General features: G+C 41.8%; 1 protein-coding gene across 6 annotated transcripts in view; it reads left to right on the forward strand.

Moving 5' to 3' along the window:
- The window catches only part of DOCK9 (dedicator of cytokinesis 9), a 189806-nt gene that overhangs the window by 16232 nt on the left and 156823 nt on the right, over window positions 1-16751 (forward strand). For all 6 annotated transcript variants that reach the window (XM_025208610.1, XM_025208614.1, XM_025208611.1 and 3 more), the window contains exon 2: window positions 3098-3214. In XM_025208610.1, the coding sequence (XP_025064395.1) occupies window positions 3098-3214 (117 nt within the window). The remainder of the gene's footprint in view (window positions 1-3097; window positions 3215-16751) is intronic.

The raw sequence follows: 16751 nt of genomic DNA on the forward strand, positions 1-16751 counted from the left end.
GGGGGGCTATGGCTTGGGAATGAAGGGGGGAAATGTGGGTCTGGAGCACAGGGCACAGGCAGTGCAAAGGGGCCACAGGTTGGGAGTGAGGGGTATCAGCAGGGATGGGGGAGGAGGGGGCTGCAGCATGGTCTGAGGGGTGGGGTACTGTGGGTCAGGAATGAGGGACAGCAGCAGGGTTGGGGGTCTGCGGCTTGGGAGTGAGGGACAGGGGCAGGGCATGGCTGTATCACTGCCCCCCCAGTCATATTTCCTGCCCCCACCCCAACAGGTGTCCTCTTTTTTGAAACTGGAAATATAGTAACCCTAGTTTAGCAGAATTTTAAAAGATTATTAAACACGGGAAAATAAGGAATATAGATCTTATACAGTTAGCTCTACTATAATGTGAGATTCTTCCCTGCTTATAAGTGTGGAATATTCTTTCTCACAGATTACTAACTGATTCTAGTGAAGGTAATGTGCAGATCTTGATTAGCAAAGTACCAAAATCTGCTTGCTCTCTGCAGTGGTATAGAAATGTCTTCCTGACTCTTCATTCAGGTGTCCATTGTTTGCATGTTACAATACTGTGGTATTTCAATTTTCACCACAGCAAAAACATTGTAAAACTATCTATATTTTACATTTTTCTGTATAATTTGAAATTACATTAAGTATTTTTAGGCTTGCTAGTTGTATAGAAAGTTCTTCACAATTATAAATTATAAATCAACATGCTGCTTATCATCCTTTGGGCAAGATAGATTTAAACAGTGTAGCATTTAACAAAAATGTAAAAATATGATGCTGCTTCTAGGAATTGGATGCAGGAGAGCCTTGAATTTAGGTTTGAATCTTCAAAGTTCCAAAAAATCTTTGTTTTGAAGCATTCGGACAGTTGTAGAGAAATTTGGGATTTTTCTACAAAAGGAAATTAACTGGTATAATTATAGCTAGAAAATATTCTCTCTCTCTCTCTCTCTCTCTCTCCCCCCACCCCCCAAAGTAAGTGATTTGATTTGATTTTTATTCTGAAATATAGTGTCTATATGGGAGAGTATTATATCTGCATAGCTGTAATGGAATTATTATTCTGTTACATGAGTCAGTTTCTCAGTACAGACAAACCTAATAAAAACACTCTTAAGTTATGACAGTACTTAATGTGACCTTTAAGGACCTGAAACATTCAATATTGAATCTCTACATTGGATACACTGTAATATCACTATGGTGTATTAGTGACCATTGCTTTGATCAAACCTGATGACTCGGTTACTACCGAACATAAAGTAAACAGGTTTTTTTTTGTTTTTTGGGTTTTTTTAAGGTTGTCTTTGCCATGAAGTTGGCGTGGGTGATCTGCAGAAGTTAGCTTTAGGTATGGGGTATGTCCCACTGCAAAATCAAATCCATGCCAAACATATGTGCCTGCTTCCATAAATGTAGTATTTACCTATGTGAGAAACTAGGGGCATGTGTAGACTAAATGGGGGCCCTAAATTGAAGCAGTGGGTTTCTAAAAACAGTGCTTCAATTTAGGGTGAAGTGTACCCTGTGTTGTGTACACCTGTGTCTTACCTGCCTCTCTGGTGGCTGGGAGGGGAGGGCAAGCTACTGGAAGGTGGAGCGGTCCCTGGGCTGATGTGGGGCTGGTGCTTCCCTCTGAGGCAGTGATGGCACCCACTTGCAGGTACCTGGCTTGGGCAGTCCCGGGGGGCACCAAAGCCGCAGAGGGAAGGACCAGGTCCCCATGAGGCTCATGCAGGCAGGCGTGCTCCAGGGGAGCAGGGGGGGAAAGATCAGACTTGCCAGTTTTTTGTTTTGTTTTGTTTTGTTTTTCTTCAGTGGAGCCTGTCTTCCCAGGCTGTTGCCAGGCTGCCTGCACAGCCCCTGAGCTGCACAGAACCCAGTGCTTTGCTCTGCGGCTGTACAGCAGCAAACTAAAACTCCTCAGAGGTGTTACAGTTTGCTGTGCCCCAAAGTCATTTAAGGCACATTACGCTGCCAAGTGTGCTACAGCGGCTGGAATTAATGCATAATATGCCGCCAAGACATGAAAATACCAACACCATTAAAATGGTGCAAAAGCATTTAAGCTGCTTTAGTGTCATGCACACATGCGCCGTGTTTTGTCTACACACCCCCTAAGACTACTGGGGTATATACCATGGCTTTTTGTAACGTATTCTAGCTTCTCTGATCTATGAATTCTTTCCTCATTTATTGAGGGCAGACTTGTCTGTCCTTACAGAAATGCTTTTGGTTTACAGACTCATTAAAATAAACCACTTCTGGCTAAGTGTTTTGAATGTGAATATTATTTACCTTGTTCAGAAATCCACCTCAGTTCCAGCATTTGACCATCTGGTAGCACAGTGCACAGGGAAGATGATTTTCCCACATGGTGATATGAAGCACAGTAGAAATGTAATAGGCCATGTACCAAACCAGTATTTAAAGTTAGATGGTTTCTAGTGCAGCAGAAGGAAACAGGTAGCAGGGAAGAAAAATAACCCTATGGGAATTTGTGGGCAGGCACTGGAAGATGGTCAGCACAAGCATGGATTATCCTGTGCCCACTGCAAAGTAAGAAAACTACCAGCCTGGGCTGAACCAAATCCAGGTTCATATGGGTACCGGTCTCTGACAGCTACCTAATGTTAATGTTTCCCTTAACCTTATGCTGTCCACACACACAAGCCTCCAACAGATGTGCTGATGACTGAAATAATTTAAGGGCAACATTAGGTGAGATCCCAGTGAAGATATTGTAATTGATAATTTTGTAGTGAAGATATAAACTAAGTGGGTATTACCCTAATCTCCGCTCCTGGCTGACTTCTCTGTCCCCAGTGCTTTTTGTCTGGGCATATCACATCCACTTGCACCCATTGGTATATTTATATGTAAACGCCCATTACTGTATTTGAGCTGTATTGCATGATATGAATTTAGAATTTGTATGTATGAGTGCTGCAGGCTTGTGTGAGAGCTGAAGTCCCAATTTTGTGTTGGATAATTTTATTATAAGGCATTGTTTATATTGAAAAGTAAGTGCACAATTACAATTTTTACAGTACATTTAAGAGTCTCTTTTGTTTTCTTTTTCCAGGCAAAACCAAAGCTAATTGAACCAATAGACTATGAAAATGTCATCGTCCAAAGGAAAACACAAATTATAAATGATGCTCTACGTGAGATGCTGCTTTTCCCTTATGATGACTTTCAGGTAATTATTCAGTTTCCTTTTGATGGAAATTTTTAAATGGTGGTGTAAATGTATATATAAACATGCAGTAGCAAAGGAATGGGAAAAGTATTAAAACAATATTTTTATACTTAAAGATCTTACTATCATTTGAGTTTTCTCAGACATGCCTTTTTCTTTTATTGCTTGCTTCTAGTACATACTGATAACCCCTCCATTCTTTCGGGATGTATTAGGTTACATTTCTACATCTCACTCAGTATTCTCACCATTTGAGACAAATGGTCAGACTAATAGTTCTCATTGCATTTTAAATGTCACCTATGTTTTGGTTTTTTTTCCTGTCAAATTAAGATCTGTTCTTTATACCTAGGAATCAGGAAATTCCTTTAAAAATCATGAATTTTTTTTTAATTGTAATCTTTTTTTAATGCATGTGGTCATACCCTAAGTCGACCTTTCCCCCCACAGCAGTGAAAAATATAACCCTTTCTTAATAGATGAGAGAGAAACATGGACTGTGACTAGATAGTCACATGGACCGTGGTGCTAGAACTGAAGAAAGGTATGACCAGCCTTCTCAACCTCTGGTTATTAGAGACTGGTTTATACGCTGAAGCCTGAAATTTAATCTCTTCCAAGATTTGTTGGCAAGAATTTCTTGACTGTAGATATTCTTGTTATCCCCATAAATCTGAGGTCCCTTCTTGAGTATAGCTAAGCATTTGGTTGCCACAACACTTTAGTAGTGAGTTCAAAAATTTGTATAGATGTTATGTGAAGACAAGTATTTCCTGTGGTTTGTTCTGAATCTGCCACATTTCAGTTTCATTGACTATTACCTTGTTCTTATATTATAAGAGAGGGAGGACAAATTCTTCTATCCTGTTCATTCTTGTATATACTTCTATGATGTCATTTTATGTCTCAAATGAAAAAAAAGATGTTTTTCACATGGTTCTATTTTATCATTTCCCCCTTTTCTTTGAATCTCTTCTAATTTTCCAATGTAAGTTTTGAGACCCAGTGTAAGTCTGTACCATGAAGGGTAAACCCACAGCCACTGCGTGTCACTTGAGGGCTGGAGGCAGGGTTGCAAGTGGAGAGGAGGGGAGATGGGCGAGGCAGAGTCTAGGGATGGAGGGGCATATTGTGACTCACCAGGCCTGTGCTGCTTAGCCTATCCTGTCCCCTGCTCAGTTGCTCCACAGCAGACAGCCCAGCTGGAGGCACTAGCCAGAACAGCGCTGTGCTACCTGGCTGGAACAGGGTGAGAAGGGCAGAGGGGGAGAATGGCTCTGCGCTGCCTGGCTAGAAGAAGGAAGTGAGGTGGGAGGGGGAAGAAAGCAATACACAGTGCCTAGTTGGAGTGGGGGCGTGGCCCATGGGCCCACTAAGGAGGGAAGAACATATCAGTGCAGGATACAAACTGCAGCATATGGGTCTTTGTCTCCCTGGTACTGGTAAGACTGATAATCTTCCTACCCTCTCCCCACTCTTTGGCGCCTGTCAACCCTGCACATGCACCTCACGATGCAGGGGGTGTTTTGCCGAGTACACAAAAATTGTTAATCATGCCTTTGCCCAGGTCCAGCCCAGCCTGGTAGCCTCAATTCAGCAGCAAAGTCAGAGTCTGAAGAACCCAGTGAGAGTGAGGCTGGCTTTTATTATTGTCCCTTGTCCCCAGAAACACATCAGTGCAGCCCTATGTGCCCCAGTACTGTCCCATGCTGAGCCCTCTGTTCCAGTTATGCTTAGACCTGGGGTTCCAACATCACTGCCCCACAAGCTGTTGTCAGCCCCAAACCCCATCATGACACTAGGATCCCATGTGGTGGCACTGTCCTAGAGCCTGCCCTCAGGGACACCTCATCCCACATGGAATCATCTGTTTCCTGAGGGTGCTGCCCAGTTTGGCCCTTATTTGGCCCTACTTGGGGTGACCTTCCTTCCTTTTTCATGTCCTTGTGACGAGGTATTTAGTAGAATTTCCAGATTGCATTGAAATCTGACAGGGCCTTGCCATGATCACTTCTTCTATGGCCTCGAACTTGTGATGTGCTGTAGGCAGCCACTATGTGACATGTGAGCCTCAGGCACTCAGTAGAATGGAGGCAGGGCTGTGCAGTGGAGAGGTATTAGGATGTTTCTACAATAGGTGTCACTGGCAAGAGCCAGGTTAAGACTTCATGGCTGTGAAGCTGCTGGCAAATTAAGGGCTTTGGATCCTCATTTGCCATAAAAAACTGCATTGTTTTCAGGGCCAGGAAAAGGTTAACTTGGCTCTTGATGGTGACAGCTCTCTCAGCAGTGTTGTGCCACTACTTTGCTCTGAGTGTCTGGAGACTCAAGGCCCCCCTGGCACCATTCTGGTGCCCTGGGGCACAGATTCCATCAGGTATGCCTGATGGGGTGGGGATCAGGGTGACACTCAGAGGTGAGGCACACCTGTCAAGGTTGCTCACCACCAGTCTATACCATGTTCTGAGTAAGGTTGACGCTGCTGTCAGAGAAATAAGCCCAACCCACTTATGCTCAGGCTTGCAGACTGGTAAAGTAAAACGCTTGGTGTGTTCCTGAGAGCAGCCACTGCTGCCTGAGCATACGGTTAGGAATGATTTCTTCAATGGTATATCAAAGTGCTGTATAGATTTCCCCGCAGTGACCAGTACTACACGTAGTATTCTAGGTATGGCGAAACTGTCTAAGTATTGGCGTGTTTTCCCTATTCTTAATCTTTTCCTGATTCTTCTCAACACCTTGGGTATTTTATTTAATGGCAACTACACATTGAGTTGAGGTCTACATTGATCTCATCACAAAGATGTCAATCTGTTTTTCCTGAGTGCCTCTTAAGATGATTATGTGTAGCTGGAGTAATTAGGAAGACCTCTGTGTACATTTTAGGCAGTTCTTTATAGTTGGAAATTCTGACCATTGTATAGAAATCTGTTCAAGCCATTTCCGCTTTCAGCATTCAATTTTTATTTTTATCCAAGTGTTTTTCCTCTTGTTTAGATTAGACTGATTACAGTCTAAAAACTACTAAACAGTGTAGGAAGCCAAGCCCTACTAATTACAAAGGCCTTGGACGTAAGGTTAGTTTTTTTTTAAAAGTTATGGCTGGACATTAAGTATCTGCAAAGTATGTCTTTTCATTGGGGTTCTGCCTTTTTGCAGCTTGATGCTGTGAAGATATTAGTACTCTAAGTGGGCAGGACAAAGGTGCATTGTTGAGATTTTGTTAGAAACAAATTTATTGCATTTGTCCTTAACACTTATTTTATGGTGAAAGATGCATTTAATTGGGATGATTAAACAATTTTTTAAGGCAGCGCTTAACTTGAGACATTGATTATTAGGATCATCTGTTTCATTTGATTGGTTAAGCTGTTTATAGTATTTTACAGGTAGAAATTCATTTTGCTAACATTTACTATTACAAAACCTGTAGGTTCAAGCTGCTTTTCTGTTGTTACTGCACCTAACAGAATTTTACCTAAAATACATTTCATTTTGTTTTGAGTTATTTCCTGTTTATATGATCAACATGGCCATTTTTTGTTTTAATATATTTTAAGATGTCGTTCTTTATCAGAACCTTTGCTTAACTGGCTCATTCTATTTCCGCTAGAGTAATTAATAGGATACTTGATATAACCTTGGAAATTTGGTAATACAAAGCAGTTCACTTCAACATCTTGTATTTTGGTTCAGTTTAGTAGTCGGTGAAAGTCTGTTTCTACCATGTTTATTTCCAGTAGCCTGAACTGTGTTTTAATCTTTTTTTGTCCATACTACATTATTCCTGTAATCATAGTAGAGATGTCAAGGATTAAAGGAAGGCTAAGATGAATTTCATTTATAAGGTGAGTTGTTCAAATGCCATTGAGAATCTTGTGCAGCAGCAGGCAATGGTTAGTAGTGCTCTGTTTCAAGTCTGTGGGTGCATCTACACAGGCAATAATGCAACACAATAAACTTGGGAGCAGTTTGCTCTAGAGTCAACTGTTCCCGGCGCAGTGTCTACGTGTGGGCCTGGGACAGCAGCAATTTGAGCCAGGGCAAAGCAGGCCCCTGACTGGCTGGGATGACGGTTCAATTTATGCCTTTGGTCACCATCTACACATATGTTTCAGCATAGTAAAGTACCTTGCCATAAGATAGTACTGTCTCTGACAGTACTGCCCTACAGTGGAGTTAATTAGTTTACTGTAGATGGTGATGCTTTACTGTGGAACTAAGTAATCTACTCTGCAGTAAAGTACACGTGTAAATGCACCCTATGAAAGCTAGCCATTGGAAGGGGCAGAAAGCAAGGCCATAATCCACCTCTTCCATCCTTACATTTCTCCACCTCACTTAGAACTGACTTTATACATGGAAAGATCTCTCTACCATCCAAGAGAGTTCCTAGGGTGAATTTTGTCCAAGTCAAGAATCTTCCTGGGAATGGGTTTGGCACAGATACCTTTTTTTGGTCGTGTGAGAGAGCCATAGACACTATATATTCTTGTGTAGAAACTTTCAGGATCTGGAACTGTCAGTTCAGTGTCCTTCATAACTGCTAAATAAACTTTCTGATTTTCTTGCATTTTCTATTCCCAAACCTTTTATTTTTTTCATTCTTCACTTTCACAATTGAGTATTAAAGATGAAGCATTGCTGCGAATTTTTTTTTGTTTAACCCTCGCTCTTACAAAAGCTGAGTCACTTATGAGCAGGGATCCTGGGTTTCTCCAGTTTTTAAAAAAAATCCCCAATTGTCAGTTAAAAAAAACAAAAACGTAACCCCAAATTTGCATTTGTCTGAGAGGATTTGGGTTTACTCTCTTTAACTGAAAATTAGGGATTTTTTCAAATCGGAGAAAACTAGGATCCCTGCTTATGCGTTAATGCCCACTCTTGGTAAGATCATGAGCACAAGAGTAGTACCCATAGTTTCCTTACTATCAATAATAAAGACTCTCTCTTTGGAGCTAAGACCTCTATTTCATCATTGGAGAACATAATCTGCTGCTTATCCTTCTCGTAATAGTAAACCAGAGAAATTTGACCATGTAAAGTGTGATTTGTAAAGAGGAGGGAGACGAACTGTTTTTTTTAAAGCCATAGGGGACAGGATTAGGAGCAGTGGCCTCAAACTTCTTCCTAATCTTCATGTCTGTTGCAACTTCTGACATATGAAGGTGCTTAACCATTAGAACAGGCTGCCTAAAGATGTTGTGGAGTCTCCATCCCTGGAAATTTTCAAGCAGAGTAGATAGATACTTGCCTGGGATGGTTTAGTCAGAGGCGAATCCTTCCTTTAGTAGCAGATGACCTCTGTGAGGTTGTTTCCAGCCCTATTTATGATAATTTGTGCAAGTGGAGAGGACAGTAGTTATCTGCCCATGGCAAGTGAAGAATGGGAAATTATACTGGAAGTGAGACTTGGAGTAGCAGAAGCAACTCATTGATGTAGGAGGCTGATAGCTGAGCAAGCTTTGTTTTCTTCTCTAATAGCAACTACTACTGAGTTTACTGGAGGGGAACTTTGCCCTCTTTTCTGAAATAATGACACATGGCGTAGGGAAATGGGAGGGAATGTTTGAGTATATCCATGGGTTAAAAAAACGTTTGAAGGAGAGCAGAGGAAGTGTTAGAGCTGTTCAGTCACTACTGAAAAAAACTGAAGGGAGTTTAGTGGCTTGAGTGGTTTCACAGTTCCCTAGCCGGTTGATGAAAGTAATTGAAAGTCAGATTTTCATTTAATTAAAGGGACTAAAGTGTACTTTCTCTGGCCCCAGGTTGACAGTGGGTGGAGACTGCAGATTCTTTTCTCTCTGCTTTTGTACAGTTACCTATGGCAGCTCTGTTCATTTTCCAACAGCAGATACGCTTGGTTCTGGTTTATGCCGATACACAAAATTAGCTGGGAAGACTAGTAGCTTTTCATTTCATCTTCTCCTTATTCTCCCCTGGCACATTCCTGTCCAAGTAAAGACATGTTCTCTGTTTCTTTTGCCTCAGAAAAGACTTTTACCTGCGTCTTTGCCACTGACTGCTAGCAGGTCTTTTGTTCTCACGTTCAAACTAAGTCTTCCTTTACAGTTCTATCCTGTATCTGGTCCAAACTGGCTTCCACCTTCAGTGAAAGTACTGGCCAAGATCTTGCATAATCTTTTCCCAATCAAGACCTGGTCTGTGCTAAATAGTTTTCCAGTGGAACTCAGTCCCTTCCATTGTTTTCAAGACCATTACTCTTTCCTTCTTAATAACACGCTCGCTGTTTTCTTTTGGTTTTTGTGTAGCTTTGCCAGCTACTCATTTTGAGCATTATCATTTGCTTTCTGTATGAATTCCAAAAGGCTCTGTCCTGTGCCACCACATCTTCCTTTTACAGTCCATTGTCTGTGGTTTGGGCTCTAAACTGTACCCCGATTTATAATTGACGTATTCACCCTGATTTATCCAAATCTGCTTCAAGCTCTCTTCATACACTTCTTTCTCATTTTGCTGTACTTGGCAGCCTGGAAGTTGTTCAAAAGGTAAACAGTATTTCTCACCAATAAAAACATATTTAATTGCTATAAGTAAGCTGCCTGCTGGTGTGGTGATTGGTCTGCTTAATAGAGATTTAATTTGAAATTTCAGCTGTGTGGGGTTTTAAATACTGAACATGTCTGTAATTTATTGTAACAGTTTTACTTGATACATTTTAAAATATTGATTTCTTTTAATAACATAAGAATAGGATGGATTATTTGTACATATTAGTATTTGTAAGTCTTTCAGTGCAACAAAGATGACATTTATCTGTAAAAAGGGTGGCTGTTACCAGGAACAAACTCAGAAATGCTGGGTGTAAAGGTTTGCTTAAAACTCTTAGGGTAGAATACTTGGAAATATTTTGAGTTCATCAAAGGTTTTGATCGAAAATTTAATATATTATTTTGAGTTCAGCCATTTCCATTTTTGCATTTGTGTACCTTCTTAATTTACTGCTTGAAGACCATTTTTTTTAAATGTGGATATAAGATATATAATGTTGTGTTGCCTAAAAATCAAATTATTTTTGCTTGTGTATTGTAAACTATTTTTAAATTAATTTTAAAACATAAAATTATATATATATACCTGCTTTAGCAGATTATCTATATTGTGAACAGGGGGCATAGTTATCATGTTTTAGAAACCATTTAAATATAGTGATCAACCTTATTTCAGGAACTATGGGACTGATCCAAATCTACTGAACTAAGTGGAAAAAACTTTAATATGCTTTGGATTTGTATCATCCCTTTTCAACCGTTTAGAAAAGTAGAATCGTGCAGAAATGCAATTCATAATCAGACTGTAAACTTATATACTATAGTCATTGGACAAGTATTACAAAATCAATCCATTTATCATACTTGTTTTGTTACTCAACACTAATAGGTCAAAGAAAAGTGAATGTTGGCTTTCATTATAGATTTTTTTTTTTTTTAAGACAGTGCTGTTGGTATTATATTCTGTACTTTCTTTGCACTCTTTTGCAAGAGATACTGGTGGGATATATCTGTAAAATTCACCAGGATCTGAGACCAGATTCTGGACTGAGATACTCGGTGTTGATATGGTATGCCATTTTCTGTTTCTTGTTTTAGTTTTTTTGAAATCTAAACTTATACAAGTGCAATATGGTTGAGAGCTCCTCAGAAATCCAGGTTCAAATATAAGTTTGCATAACCTAGAAATAAGGTTCTGAGACAAACAGTCCCTTATTCATCTCAGTGGATATTAAGTCAGATGCCCTGTGATGTGATGTCCACATTTTTATTGCACACCTATGCATTAAGCAATTGATATACAGATGCCTTAGGGCTTGTTTGTACTTCAAGTCTGTGCCATGCATCTACGAACAGATGTTTTGCCTTTGAACATTTGTTATCAACACCACTTTAGATGTGGGTTTTCTTATGCTTGGACTACTCTACAAAGTTCTGTTTATAGTGATCTTGGCTAAGGTGTAGACAGTCCCCAGTGTGGACGCTGCTCAGAGGGCAGAGCTGTTATTCAGGTGAGCTGGGGTAGCTTTGGTGTTAGGAAACCGTTTTTGTTTGGCAGACATGTGCCTATACAAGAGGCCAGGTTGCTTCACTGCTTCTGCCATTCATAAAGCAGTGGCAGCCTCTGTATTATAAGCATATGGTTAAATACAGGATAAGCTTACAGGCTACAGAGAAGCTGTGGATTCACTGCCAACTAGTAGCAAACATAGTGCATCTGTCAGGACTTCCTGCCATTATCCCACATAGTTTGCTGGCTAGCTGGAACAGCTGTGCCCTCCACTGCTCTGGGTCATCCTGCCTGCTTATCACTTCACAGTTTAAATGCTGAGATGTGGCCAAGATTAGTTGCCTTGGAGTCTATCTTCCGGGGAATTCAGAAGAGGTGGGAGACAATCATGTCTTATTCATCTTTATGGCTCATGCTGAGGCCTTCACTTCCTTGCCCTCTGGTGGAGGTGTATATACATTGCAGCATAGTGGCTATTTGTCCAAATGAAAGGAAGGGGATGCAGTCAGGACCCAATCAGGGAATGCAATGAGGGAAAAGAATCTGCAGTTTCTTGAGGAGCTAAACCATATGCTTGGGAGAGATGCTACCTCCCGAGTCACTGCATTGTGTATATACCATTAAAGAAAAACCTGACAAGGTTGGCCAGGGCACTACATACTAGAGGACAAGACAGGCTGAATCTACTCATTTCATCACTTCTGGGGACTTCTAGAGGAAGACTGTCAGAGAGACCCAAGAGCTGAACAAGTAACAGCCAGATGATCCGACTGCATCGTGGAGGGGAGGGGCAGAACAGCTGGAAGGAACCAGTCCCAGTATGTGTTGAATGATGCTTTTAATAAGGTAATGGGAATGCATTTTGTAAGAACTGCATTTTAGATCTGCAGTCATTCCCTTGTGGGTTTTTAGATCTACCCTCTCCCCGCTCAAAATGGTAGTTTCACTGAAGGATGTGCAAAATTTGCTATATTTTGTTTTGCAAACATGAAGTCACTGCTATCTTCCCATCTCCTTCATAACACTGTCTGTTCTGGATGTTTACCCCCTGCCTAAGATATCAGCATGATGGGCATTCACAATGAAAACTGTTTGAAGTGAAGGAAATTTTATTGTAGTGGCAAATGAAAGGCTGAAGGGAGCAAAAAAACAATCATTTCTTAAACTCTTTGCTAGTCTACCGCTTGGAGCCTTTGCTACTAGAGTTGTTGACTCTTTCTCCCCCTTCCCCAGCCCCCATTAAAAGGACAACATATGCTGATAGAGGAGGCTTTGTGTTGGCTTAATTATACCACCTTCCCTGAATGACATAAGCCAGGTCAAAAGAAACCCTCTTTTGAGGTAGGTACAGCTATGCTGACAGAAGTTGCTGTCATAACTATATCAATTATGTGATGTGATCTCTTCACACCCCTATCAACATAGCTATGTTGGCAAGACTTTGTAATGTTGGCTTGACCTCAGTTTTGTTAACATCCTCAGCTTTTAGTTAACTTGAATTGAGGTGCTTCTGAAAGCAGATGGTGTGCAGGTCTTGCAAAATGAATGACAATATAACACCCTATAAAATGTAAACCATTGCATTTAGAGAAGAAAAAGCAAACCAAAATCCTTCTGTTTCTGCATTACTGTTTCATTACTGTCACTTTGAATTACCATGTTTTTATAAACCTGTGGATGTACAGAAGTGTTATACTTTTTTATTGTATGGTGAGTAAAAAACTTAGATGCTAAGAGGTTAAAAATGGTTGGTTAATATACTTTTTATTCCCAGTCTTTATTAGTTGTACCATATAAAGTGGCAAAGCAAGATTAGCAGTGAGTTTATTTGCAGGTGAACCTAGCAATAGCCTCTTTCTGCACTGTTTTGGTGGATTTCTTGGTACAGATATATTAGGATAGATCAAGACCAACCAATTATGAAGTTCATTTACCAGAGTGCAGCTTAGATTCACAGTGATCCCCAGACCACCTTAAAGACCCATCTAGAAATTCACATGACATTTGGTCTGCAAGGAGGTTGTGCACCTTTGATTATTTGTCCTGCTTATAATCTTCAGAATAAACCAAAAATATTGAACCGTTAAGGAGACCCACGTAACTGTGTCTCAAATGGGTGTACATGCTTGTTTTACACTAGTCTTTTGTATCTCTTTGAAGTTCAAACGCCTAGTAAAAGAGAAACTTACTATTATATAATTTGTTTGTGAGTTTTGGCATTTCTTTTTGCAAAGTTGCATGGAAGGAGTACAGCTTAGAGACTTTTGCTAAAGTTTACTATTCTTGTTAAAGCAGACCTCCTGAAATTTAAATCTGAAATCTCACAGATTTATCTCTATGATAAAATCTGATTAAAAATTTTCTTTGACTGTTGGTCTTTTGCAGCTGGGTACCAAAATCAAGACAAGAAATGTAGGTACAATGGCAGCAGATTTAGCTAGTGTAGCAGCAGTAGCACTTTCAAGAACAGTTCTTGAAAGCTCATCTTTTTTGCCCCAACTTGGTTCATATTCTGCAGTATCTAATGTAAGGCCTGGTAATGATCCAGTCTCTTTCTCAGTTGTCTGTATACATGCTGTTCTAGCTCTGAACAAGGGATATATCTTCATCAGGTTGATGATGTTATGTGCCAGGGGCGCTCAACTTTTGGCCCATGGGCAAAATGCAACCCACAGAGCCATTGCATCTGCTTTGTGGGGCTCTCCATGGGTCTGGAAGTTTGGCAGCAAGGGAGTGGTGTCCATTTAATACAGCCCCCCTCCCTCCTGCCAAATTTCCAAACCCCAAGTCCCACGCACCCAGTGGGGACAGGCCATCCCTCTGCAGGGCAAGTTTGGGGCCAGGCCACACTTTCTCCCATGGCGCTGGGTTGTTAAGGCCTCTTCCCCCTCTGAGGAGCCAGGAGAAGCCCTCTTCCCCACCCCCACCACCTTTGGAACTGGACTTCTCCCCAGTCCCATCATGGCCAGTTGATGGCCACCACACTGGCCCCAGGCACCAGATCAGAACCACCATCTGGCCTATGCTTGGACCAGGCACTGCCCATTTGGCCTGCTGGGGAAAAAAGTTGAGCACCACTGTTCTATGCTGCCAAGAGAGGCTGTGTGAGTCTTGACAAGTATAGCAAATTCAAGGCATAGAGAGAGGCTTTGGTATGACAGAGGAATATTTTGACACTTCTACAAATCTCTTCCAGTTGCTTTCAAAAGATTTTGATTTTTTTTTTTTTTTCAATTACTGACAAAGCTCCTTTTCCTTATCCAAGAAAGAGGTCTTCCCCCTGCCTCCCCCCATAAAGTTTTTTCAAAGAATTTTTCATTCAGTAGCTTTTAATTTGCCATTACTTTATGCCAGATGTACTCTTAAGATGAATAAAAGGACTCTACATACTGTCATAGATTCACCCCAAAACCAAGTTGCCTTTGGGATTCACCATATGGCATGCATGAATATTCTCCCACATTACTTTTATGTTGTTCAGTCTCTATTTGTAGCTAGTGTGAACATGGCTTCAGTGTTGTTATTTTCATATCTATATGTATTATGTATTTGATATAAATGTACTGCTTTAAATTCATGATATAACTGCAAGATAATCAAATGAGGTATTAGCCTACACCCAAAGGCATTGTTGAGGATTTTGGTGACTCATGAATATGCTGGGGGAGGGGCTGGTTGGAAGTGATTTAGGAAGCTATCTGGGGTATGCTTTGTCTTTGGATGATCACAAGTCCGGGGAGAGTCCAGGCTCCCCAGCTGCCAGAGCTGGTAGAAATAGAAGAAAGGCTGATCTCTTAAAAACGCTGTCGGGATTCTTGGGAGAGCAAGGGTATAGTGAGATGAAAGGGTAAGAATTTTTTCTTGCCTGTTTATTTCTGTTTTCAAACCGACAGTCAGTTTTGCTTTTTTAAAATTTTAGATGGATAGATCCCTCTCTCTCTCTCTCTCTCTCTCACTCTCCACACACACACAGATCGATCGATCTAGGACAGGCAAAGTCTGGCCCATGGACTGGATCCAGTTGGCTGGGGAATCAATTTCCAAGCCACCCCTGCCTGTATGGCTTGTACTGGTTTCCATGGAGACCTCAGCTGCACCTGTGTGGGAAAGCTCAGTCTAGGGTTGCAATGGAGACTAGCTTCAGCTGTGCTGGCAGTGCATGTGGCAGAGTAGTACAGGGGATTGCTCAGAGCTGCTGGCAATTTAGGATTGGGGCAGCTTGCTCCAGAGCCAGGGCAGAGCTGCCATGTGTAGCCTGCATGCCCTAGGCAGGGGTGCGCAAATAGGGTATTGCAGTTATGTCCTGGCTCCAAACCAGGCTGTCACTGCTGCAAGGAGCCAGGGCAGAACCGTGATCCCCTGCTTACTTGCCCCTGCCTGGAGCATGCAGGCTACAGATTGTGGGTCTTCCCTGGGTCTGGAGCAAGCTGCCCCGGTCCCAAGTACCTAGCAGCTCTGGAGCAGCCCACTGCGCTGTTCTACTGCATGTGCTGCAGAAGCAGCTGAGGCTGGTCTCCATGGCTGCCCCAGCCTGAGCTTTCCCCTGCAGGTGCAGCTGGGGTCTCCATGGAGACCAGCATAAGCCATGAGGGCAGGGGCATCTGGGAAATGGAGTCTGGCTGGCAGCTGGATCAACCATTTTGCCAACCTGATATATATATTTACCCTCCATGTAATAAATCCTTTTGCTATTTTGTCTCCTTACTGTTTGTCTGTGGAAAGTGAGATTGCTGGGTTAGTGATATTCTGGACTAGCCCTTTCTATGGAAAGGGGAACCTAAAATTTCTTTCACAACCCAACAGAGTGACCACCTGAGGCTGGCAGAGATTCCTTTACTGCAGCTGTAGGGTCCAGTATAATGGTTGTGGAGATGAGGCTTGCTGACATAAGGAGTTATCTCAGGGCAGCTACGGTTTGTTCCTTGGTGCAAGTGGCAACACAGTGGGGAGAAATTCAGGGGGCCCCTTGTGAATGGGTTTGTGACACACTTTAGCTTTAAAGGGATAGCATCAACTTGAAAATATATATATTTTTTAAACTGTCAGCTACCCCTAAGTTTGTTACTGCTAATTTTGAGGCTTTAATGTCATAGATTCATAGATTCATAGATGTTAGGGTCAGAAGGGACCTTAATAGATCATCGAGTCCGACCCCCTGCATAAGCTGGAAAGATTGCTGGGTCTAGATGACCCCAGCTAGATACTCATCTAACCTCCTCTTGAAGACCCCCAGGGTAGGGGAAAGCACCACCTCCCTTGGGAGCCCATTCCAGACCCTGGCCACTCGAACTGTGAAGAAGTTCTTCCTAATGTCCAATCTAAATCTGCTCTCTGCTAGCTTGTGGCCATTATTTCTTGTAACCCCCGGGGGCGCCTTGGTGAATAAATACTCACCAATTCCCTTCTGTGCCCCCGTGATGAACTTATAGGCAGCCACAAGGTCACCTCTCAACCTTCTCTTGCGGAGGCTGAACAGGTCCAGTTTCTCTAGTCTCTCCTCGTAGGGCTTAGTCTG

This window comes from Alligator sinensis, unplaced genomic scaffold (assembly GCF_000455745.1).
Source record: "Alligator sinensis unplaced genomic scaffold, ASM45574v1 scaffold744_1, whole genome shotgun sequence".
NCBI classification, from domain to species: Eukaryota; Metazoa; Chordata; order Crocodylia; family Alligatoridae; genus Alligator; species Alligator sinensis.